We start from the raw sequence: 10099 nt of genomic DNA on the forward strand, positions 1-10099 counted from the left end.
ATAGCATAGCACCATCAAATTAATAATACTAATAGTAATAATAGATAAATTCAATGGAGCTACAACAATAGAGAAAGGTATGGCAAAACATTGCCGCAAGAATTGGCTCTGCAAGCAAGGATATAGAATGGGAGATTTTTCCGCCTACCTGAATGAAGATAATATAAAAACGTGTAGAGAGGAAAAGAGGCAAAACTACCGCTGATATTAAATATTTTTGGTAATAAATTCCCATTTATCATTTATGAATGTAGTTGTGACTTAACTGTCTCTTTTTAAAGTATTCATAGAACAAATCACGACTAGTTTCCATTTCCAATGACATTAGCAAAATAAAACACGCCCTGCTTCAGCCCTTCCGCCAACCATGCTTTTGTGCCTTGATCAGGTTTTAACCCTTAGCTTTCTCACCTATCACCTTCATCAATATGACCCATCAACCCTGGAACAGCATCATCAACGAATGTAAGAGACAGTTTACTCATCCAAATGTTCCTGGCATCATATTATTGTTAGTGCCATCATCTAATCTTTACTGGCCATGGATGCTCTCAAATTTATAATTGGTTATAGTTTAAAATAGTTAATGTTTGTCCAAAAGTTTACACAAGCCAACTTATTCCAAACTTGTATTTGAATATGGTCTCAAAATAAATTTCCAGATCTGCTGCATCATTTTATGACCAAAATAAACATTCCACTGTATCAATAAATATCAGAAACAATAAAGTGGAAAAGATGATCTATTTGACATGCATAATAGTTTTCAAAACGCTTACTAGTAAAAAAAGGCATGACATGTTCTTTTGCACAGTAATTGATCATGTATTCCACCAAAGGAAAGAGCATAAAGTTGATTATGTAAAACTGTAATTACCACTCATAAGGGCTGCCAAAATATCTAAACTCACTAATCGTGATCAACAACAGAATATAACACAATATGTCCTAGGAGCCGCCACAACAACCCCCTGAACCAAACAAGACATTGAAAAAAAAAAAAGAATCTGGACCATGATAAAGTGGGCGAGTCATGAATAAAATCAAATTAATTAAGCTAAAATTTTGATGATCAGTTTTGCTAGTTTTGGTAGCCGTAAGAAGCCAAAATTTGTGGAAATGTGCTGTAGCTAATCTTTGGTGCATATGGTCGGAGTGAGAATTCTCGTGTCATTAAGGAGAGCTCTCTGAGTTTCTTGGGATAGGGTGAGGCATTTAGCTTATACTTATGTTGATGCTCATAGTCTTTTTAAAAGGATTTGCCTTACAGATACATTTAAGAGTACTATCGTTGCAATTTTTTAATAGGATATCTTATTCTCCAATCTTTCAAACAAGAGTTCACTTAGTCCAGAACAAATTACCATTGAACATTAGCTGAGGCACCGTTGAATCACTCCAGAAATACTTGAATCCTGTCACCCATTCTGTCATTAAAATCTAACAACTGTTTTCCCCCGACTTCCTCTGCCGCATCATCCAAAAGTTGTTTAAGGTTTACCCCACCCAAAGCTGTAGATTGGTCAAAAAATTAACGAGAGAAATTGTGAAAAGAAAATCTTTCAATTTGAATCACAAATTTGGAACAGGCATCTGTTTATATATTATATAAGAAGTTCTAAATAGTAATAGTACCAGGAACCATGTTTGTGACTCCGTCCAGAAATCCAGCCTGTGTATATAGGCAAAGAAAATGTATTATGAGAATAGGAAAAACCGAAAAAGGAAAGCAAATCTTACATTGAGCAATACTCAACAAGTGTTCATGCCAAACTTTAACGTACATATAATTTAAAGATGAATAACTGATTGACCATGGAGGGGTTACCATGTACAAAATATGCATAACCCCAACATGGGAGAAAGCCTCAGTAGTATACTGTAATGAACAACAAGGTTGCAGATTCAGAAAACAAACACCGTGGCTATTATATTTCTTTCTTTTACTCGTTTTATTTTTTTACCCCAAACAATGGCAAGGTAGAAGAGCAGGGTGAGGTTGCATAAGAAATGGGGTAAATTCAGATTCCAATTATGCCACTCACACCACTATCAGGATTCCAAATGAATCACTCTGATTAACATCAATGCAACATATCTGATAAATCTGCTGCCCGTGGCTTGATTTATACTTGGAGACTTAATTATGGCAGCAGAAAACAGTAACATCACTGTATGCCACATTGAATGCATAGGAGAGTAAAGAGATAAGCAAATGAAGTCAGAAATATCAAAGGACATGGATTTTTGACATATGCAAGAAATTATGCAAGAATCAAAAGAAATCATGTAATTGGAATAAACAATGTTTTGGACTTCAAGAGATAAAGATAAGCTGCAGCAACTAGATGATTGTTATAGGATAAAAACATCAGTGCCATGAGTGGAAATCAGTAGGATGCATCCTTAACTAGTTCTTTTTAATGCAAATGGACAGTCTACTTACTTACAGGAATCCTGAGATCAAGTTTCTCGTATCCATCTCTGCCGGTTATTTTTATTCTGAGAGTCCGAGACCAGATTCCAGAAAAAGGGTCCCTTGAACTATCTGCACCATATTTATTGTACACATCAGGTGTTATAACTTCTACAATGGGATCTTTGACACTTTGACTTGTCTGCTCTGTATCAACTTGATCTCTCTGTTGTATACTGTATAGGCTACTGCTCTCTGACAAATAACTAATTACTATGAGAACGCAAGAATGGAATGGACAATATATAAGGGTATCTTGTGAGTGTGTTTACAATGTGAACATTAGCATGAGACTTTTTCTTCTGTCTTCGATTTTCCCAAAGAGGTTAAACAGAGAAATTCACTTATGAAAAGATAACTGTCTACTTTTCTCATAAGTATCTATGATTAATTAGACTCCTTTTATTTGTTAATAACAATAATATAAAAATAGTTGACCACCCCCTGGCCAAACACGTATATGGAAGTAAAGTTCAAAATTTAACTTTTAAGCAATAATTTGTTATAAGAGTTATGAATTGACAGCTGCCAAAAAGATGAAAGTAGGCATAGATTCCAATTGACGCTGAGAAGCCTGCTGCTGCCATAACACTAGAGAACCCCATCATAAAAGGGTTGTTATTACTAATTTTTGTGTTAAGAATTGTCTCTCCAACCTCTATTTGAAAGCTGCTGATTGGTACTTGTAGCATAATGCTTTTCTTCTTCATAATAAGTGTTGAAACCTAAGATATCCTTAATTTCTTCAAAAGAAGGCATGCTTCCTGGGGGAGGAATGCGGCCTCCTTTAATGGCAGTGAGTGAATCCTACAAATGCAGCCATAGATATTATTTATCTGTAAATAATAAAATCCAAATGATACTTCAGAATAAATATCAGAAAAGGGTAAAATTTGTAAGACAAATGAGTCCAACCCAACCCTTTAGCTTGTCATAAATGAATTAATAAGGTACAACTCCTGTAATGAGATGCAATGGTTCATAAATAGGGGAAAATATCTTTCCTAAATTGTGCAAACACATGATTTTAAAGCCATCCTCCCATGATCATATTCCATTTCCTCTGTTCTTATTTTTCTCCAGTCTTGTGTTGCTTCCTTTTTCTTTAACATTTTTTATTGCTTCCTTTTCTTTCAACTCAAACTATCCTTTTGAATATTTTATGAAACTTCAAAGCCTCACCCAACCCTTTCCTCCCGTGGCATTCTGGCTATATTTTACGGTTCTGAATACTGTGCGAAACTTGCAGGAATTATTGTTTTCAGCACAGTCTCATTTTGAGAAGGTTTATTTTGGAGATCTGAAAATAAATTTAGGGATTTTATAGCAGTTTCTAAGTGCTGATCTTGACTCAAGTTTGGGTCACAACATGTAACAGCAATTCACATGCAAGCACTACACATATAAGTTTCTCCTCCTCCTACCATGTCTTATCTCAATCACCAACTTATCAGCACACATAATAATCAATATCGAGGTTGAAAAGAAAAGGGGAGACAGCAAGTCACCTGCATTGCTCGTATAGAAACCCCAATCAAGGAAAGTGGATACGCAACGAGTTTATAACCAATTTCTTCAAGCTCAAGAGGATTAAGTATCGGTGTCTTGCCCCCTCCTTCAAGCATATTGGCCTACACAACACAAGCACACAAGTTAAGGACAACAAACTATTTCTCTTCCTTCTTCTTTTCTACAACTTAACAAGAACACACCATTTTGGGAACAAGGGGAGAAACTTGACAAAAAGCTTCCATCTCTTGTCTCGAAGCGAGTGCATCAATGAAAAGAACATCAGCTCCAGCATCTGCAAAAGCCCTTGACCTGGCAAGTGCCTCATCCAACGACAAAGCTTGCCGAGCATCTGTTCGTGCCACAATGACAATATCAGAGCCACTCTCTCTTCTAGCATCAACAGCAGCTTTGATCCGCATCACCGCCTCTTCTCTTGACACCACTTTCCTCCCTTGTGTGTGTCCACACGCTTTCGGAGACACCTATCAAATCATAATCCATAACAATCACATGTAAATTTGTTAGAACAACAGCACGAATACAGAACAGAGTAGAGAGAAACACACAAAAGCTTTGGTCACGCAGTTCGGCCAAATTGCCTACATCTGCGACAATAGAGCAGCTATAGTTTCGTTTATTGATTCGTTATGAATACAATAAATTAGGGTTTCAGTGTTACAAGCATATATAGGGATACTAATGATCCACGCGACCACGACCCATTGCCCACTTTGACACTACCTATGAGCCATACTTAACAAAATTAAATGTAATGCGTGTTTGGATTTCCGTTGAACTCAATATATCGATCAACATTGAGCTCAACATGGTAAAATGTTGCTTCTCTAATCCATTGAACTCAACATGGCAAATTCTACTTTTCTATTAGTACCCTGAGATATATGAATTCTTCACTTTAGAGTTTGCATGCAAAACAACGATGATATGTTCACACCTCATTTTTTATACACCTCATTTCCACCTATTTTTATGCACGAAATGATCGAAATGAAACCTGATCTTCGAGAATGATTCCGGCAAAACCAGCGGCGATGAAACCCTTGACGGTTCGCTTGACGTTCATGGCGTTTCCGTAGCCGTTATCGGCGTCTCCGATGACGGGAATGGAAACAGCTTGCGTGATGAGGTGTCCCTGATCGACCATTTCGCCGTAGGATAAGAAACCGGTGTCTGGCAAGCCCAAGCGTACGGCTGAGATTGAGAAGCCACTGGTGAAGCAGAATCGGAAGCCAGCATCCTGAACGAGCTTCGCACTGAGGGCGTCGAAGCAGGCAGGGCCTTGGTGAACCCCCGGGGAGTCGATGATTCGCCGGAGCAGCTTCACCGGAGGAAGATGAGGAGGAGCGTCGTTGGCGGAGAAGGAGCAGGAAATGGCTAGTGATTTGGGATTTCTGGTTCTGAGTGTTGGAATCAGAAACAGGGAAAGTGAAGAGCGAGATTGGAATTGGAGGGAAGAATGAGGAACTGGAACACGAGGTGATCCACCATACACTACTGAACTCTTCATGCTTGTTTTCTTTTCTTTTCCACTCTCCCTTTTTTCTTTTCTCTGAGTCTGTGGCTAGTTAGTTAGTTCCAATGCAATCTAAGTCCTAAATCCACTCCTCCATTTGGGATTTATGTTAAAAAAGATGACTATATAAATAAATGAATTTATGTTGAAATTAATATTTGGCCCAAATTTTGTAACCATTTTCAATTCGATAAAATCTAATTTAATTGATTGTGAAGATAATGAAATAAAAGAATTGCATTAGAGAGAATACCGGCACAATACATTATCATTAGAGTGACATTTTTCCTCGTCACAAGATGAAAATAAGAAGAAAGGACTTCAGTTTTTTTTGTGTGAACAAACGGTCTTAAAGTCTCAAAAGGAAGTAAGACCTTAATTACTTAGTATTAGAGAAATCAAACATAAAGGGAACTACGTAAAAGGGGGAAGAGTCTCAAAAATCTTAGAAGAACTTAATAAACTCAAATCGTTCTTCGCAAATGCATCCACAATTGAGTTGACTTCCCTAATAATGTGTTTTCGGTGGAGGCTACAATTTTTCCCAATCAGAGAAAAGAACTCTTAACTCTTTCTCCAAAGGAAAATAAGTGTGGGACACCTTGCACCTTATATTCAAAAGGTAAATAGCAATCTCAAAATCACTTTCAATCAAAACTTTGGAAACGCCTCGGGCATGAAGCTCTGCTTGGAGAATCGGACAGGTACCCATTTTCACATAGTAGCCCACAAGAAATCACCCTTAGGTGATCCTTAAGCCCCCACAAGCAAGTGAAGCAACAGACCTACGTCACAGTAAAACCGAAAGATTTACTAAGCATAATGGATATTGACAGAAGGAGTCACCAAGCGAAATGACAAGTATTCGAAGTCCTCTACACTCAAATGTTGCCCTAAGCAGCACAAAGCTACAAGCTCATCAAGAAATAGCCCAAGCCCGGATATCAATTCATATTTCATTATTTTACCCCTCTATAATTAACATTAAGAAATTAAAAAGAGGAAAAGTATAAAGATGGCAAAATGTTTGTTGGCATATTATTGCTAAATTTCAATAATTATATTTTGAGATTGTTTTCTTATTAAATTCTCTCTCTTAAAAAAATCACATAATTAGCAACATAATGACTGAAAAGTTGAGTACAAATTTCCAAATCTTAAAAAACATCTTGAAATTTACTTAAAAAAATCACCCATCCAAGGTTCTAAGACGTGTGAACATAAATATCTCAATGAATATAATGGAAATGAGCACTTCTCAGATTGCAGCCTAGCAGGAACTAAGAATCCAAGTGAATTTAGAATGAGCTGTGTGTTTTTCAAACTTTTGCTTCTATTTAATATCTCTTTCATTTACCTTATTCTTTTCTCATCTTATGTGCAAATTATATTACTCACCTCCAACCCCATTATACATATAATGTGAACAATGAAATAAAGGGTGTCACAAAATCTTTAATCAATTTAGAAGAACGCTTGGTATCAACTTGATCTCTCCCTTTTTATGCTACACAGGCAACCACAATGAATAATAGCTGCGAGAATGCAAGAAAGAAATACATTGTATATTTACAATTTATCAGCACGAACTTTCTTCAGTCTTTGATTTTCACCTAGAAGTTAAACAGAGAAATTCACTTATGAAAAGATAGCTGAAATTCACTGATCAGATATTTAGCTTGATATTCATACTTCAGTGCTGAACATATCCTAGAGAGTACAGACATAGTTAAGAAGAGAGAAGTAGGAAATGATTGCTTATGAATCTAATTAGCCTCCAGCCATTGCCATTATCAGTTAACAAACAATGCCCCCCTTGGTAAAAGGGTTGATATTAATTTTAAAGATTCATCTCTCCTTCCTCTCTATTAAATCTGTTGACCGGAGCTTGTAGCATAACGCTTCTCTTCTTCATAATAAGCATTGAAACCTACGATATCCTTAATTTCTTCAAAAGATGGCATGCTTTCAGGCGGAGGAACACCGCCATCCTTAATGGCAGCAAGTGCATCCTACAAATTCAGTCATAGAAGATATCACTTATCTATAAATAATCAAATCTAATAGCATGTTTAGATCATCTTCTCTTTCATCAGAATCAATTCTGAAACACATAAGTTACCTCCCCAGAATTGATTCTGAAGCCAAAATCAATTGTAAAAGGGCTTTCAAATTTGCACTAAATGATACTTCAGAAAAAAGTGAAATAGGTTTGAAGAATTAACATCTAATAGCATGTCTCATCTAAAACCTGAACTTATCAGTGCAGTCAGTACTAAGAGAACATAAAGGGGATAGACATGTTACTCACCTGCATTGCTTTTATAGAAACCCCCAGCAAAGAAAGTGGATAAACAACAAGCTTGTAGCCAATTTCGTCAAGCTCACGAGGGCTGAGTATTGGTGTTTTACCTCCTCCTTCAAGCATATTGGCCTGCACAAGAGTACAAGTTAACATACCATTTCCCTTTCCCTCTTTTCAAAGATAGAGTGTGGCCTCTAAATTGTGAAACTGGAATATTTTTTTACCAATTTTGGAACATGGGGAGCAACTTGACAGAAAGCTTTCATCTCTTCAATTGAGGCGAGTGCATCAATGAAAAGAACATCAGCTCCAGCTTCTGCAAAAGCCTTTGCCCTGATGAGAGCTTCCTCCAAAGACACAGCTTGTCGTGCATCGGATCGTGCCACAATGACAATATCAGAGCCACTCTCTGTTCTGGCATCAATGGCTGCCTTGATCCGCATCACCGCCTCTTCTCTAGACACCACTTTCCTCCCTTGGGTGTGCCCACATGCTTTTGGAGATATCTACCAAATCCAAATCCATAGCTACAATTAATAATTTATCTATGATTGACTCAAAATTAAGTATCACCCCCTCTAACTTCACCACAAAATTGATTTTGATACTAAAATTAATTATCTCATTCGAATCTCAAGAATCTATATTCTATATATCCATGGAAAAATGATTATGCACAATTATAAGTAACCCTCTCTAACTTCTCCACAAAATTGATTTTGATACTAAATTAATTCTCATTCGATTTTCCCAAGAATCTGTATTCTATATATCCATGGAAAAGTGATTATTCACAATTATTACTGATTCTAATGTTAGCAATGAAAACCAAACACCACTGAGCAATGAATGAAAAGAAACCTGATCTTCGAGCATGATTCCGGCAAAGCCAGCAGCGATGTAACCCTTAACTGTTCTCTTGACGTTGACCGAGTTTCCGAAACCGGTATCGGCGTCGCCGATGACAGGGACAGAGATGGCCTGGGTGACGAGGCGGCCCTGATCGACCATTTCACCGTAGGAAATGAGTCCGGCATCTGGCAAAGCCAATCTGGCGGCGGAGATGGCGAAACCGCCGGTGAAACAGAAGGGGAATCCGGCGGATTCAACGAGCTTGGCACTGAGAGCGTTGAAAGCAATAGGGCCCTGGTGAACCCCTGGGGATTGCAGAAGTCGACGAAGCGCCTTCGCTCCTTTCTCCATATTTCTGCTGCTGCTTCCGGTGGAGTGGAGTGGAGTGGAGTGGAGTGAGGTGTGCTGTGAGTTTTCACTGGACTACGTGAATAATACAAGCTCACGTGAATTTAGTTCCGCGCTCACCAGCACACGGCTGGTACGAGATAATTATGTTCAAGTCGAAAATAATATTTTATGGTGGGCTAACTTTTTCAGCGAAGCCATCCGCAAAACACGAGTAACTTATGGGAATCAAAGCATCAAGCATGTACTAGTAGAAAACATAAACCCATGTGATGATGGTGGTGAGTAAGAGCAAGAGGACACATATGAGTATGACAAATGAGAAGAAATGGTTTTCTACTTTTCTTTCTTTCCTTCATTGTGTGTGCACTTTAGGCATAGAAATACTAAAAGAGTCATGGTGTCAATTACTGCAGTAGGGTCCAATATTAGATTAGACATTCTGGATAGAGTATAAGTAGTGTCTTTCCATGTACTAGTTATTGTTTTGATATATATCAAGTACTAGTTATTGTAATTTATTTTAAAATTTTCTAAGCCACATATATTTTGAAAAAAATTCTAGCATAGGATATTTTGATTTCATTCACACTTTATTTTCTCTTTTATTCATTTTCACTCTCACTTTATAGCATTTTCTTTAACGTCACTTTATATCATTATTTATCTTCTTTTGTTATCGTATCATATATTATATATCTCACTTATTCATTTATCCCTCGTGTATAAGTGAAATTAGAGTGTGAACATAAATTTATTTTAAGTAATAAGTGATAAATTTTTGTAAGTTGACAAAATTTCAAAGTGTTTATATGTATATTTTAAAAAATTCAAATTATTAAATAATATGTTGTTCTAGAAATGAACATTGAAGAGAGGTATAGTACCTAGAGAGTGGAGAATTGTGCTAGAGAGAGAATGAGGATGAGAGAGAGAATGCTGAATTTCATGTATGATTACATCAAATGAGCAAAAAGTCTTTTACATTTGGTAACTACCTCCTATTTATAGAGCTTGAGTACTACCTATTGGGCCAATTGGGCCTCCGAGATCAAGGCCCAATTTAAGGCCA

The 10099-nt window shown here is 37.1% G+C and overlaps 2 protein-coding genes across 7 annotated transcripts; both read right to left on the minus strand.

The window, feature by feature from the left end:
* Window positions 1–202: 202 nt before the first annotated feature.
* On the minus strand, window positions 203–5607 carry LOC130729015 (uncharacterized). Of its 6 annotated transcripts, none has more exons than XR_009015849.1 (8): window positions 5004–5607; window positions 4189–4470; window positions 3985–4107; window positions 3133–3283; window positions 2447–2548; window positions 1636–1672; window positions 1365–1512; window positions 203–442 (listed from the first exon to the last, which is right to left on the minus strand). XR_009015849.1 is itself a non-coding variant. In XM_057580625.1 (8 exons), exons 1-7 carry the CDS (start codon window positions 5514–5516, stop codon window positions 1394–1396), a joined length of 1446 nt encoding a protein of 481 aa, XP_057436608.1. In that variant the 5' UTR covers window positions 5517–5605; the 3' UTR covers window positions 203–495; window positions 1365–1393. The 6 variants fall into 6 exon arrangements, 3 of the variants coding, with proteins under 3 accessions (XP_057436608.1, XP_057436609.1, XP_057436607.1); XR_009015848.1 differs by having other exon boundaries at window positions 203–495; window positions 2447–2671; XR_009015847.1 differs by having other exon boundaries at window positions 2447–2671; window positions 5004–5606.
* A 1459-nt stretch (window positions 5608–7066) lies between these two features.
* LOC130729016 (uncharacterized) lies at window positions 7067–9363 on the minus strand. The gene is made up of 4 exons (XM_057580627.1): window positions 8689–9363; window positions 8052–8333; window positions 7834–7956; window positions 7067–7534 (listed from the first exon to the last, which is right to left on the minus strand). Exons 1-4 carry the CDS (start codon window positions 9028–9030, stop codon window positions 7391–7393), a joined length of 891 nt encoding a protein of 296 aa, XP_057436610.1. The 5' UTR covers window positions 9031–9363; the 3' UTR covers window positions 7067–7390.
* Window positions 9364–10099: the final 736 nt, after the last annotated feature.

This window comes from Lotus japonicus, chromosome 1 (genome assembly GCF_012489685.1).
Source record: "Lotus japonicus ecotype B-129 chromosome 1, LjGifu_v1.2".
NCBI classification, from domain to species: Eukaryota; Viridiplantae; Streptophyta; class Magnoliopsida; order Fabales; family Fabaceae; genus Lotus; species Lotus japonicus.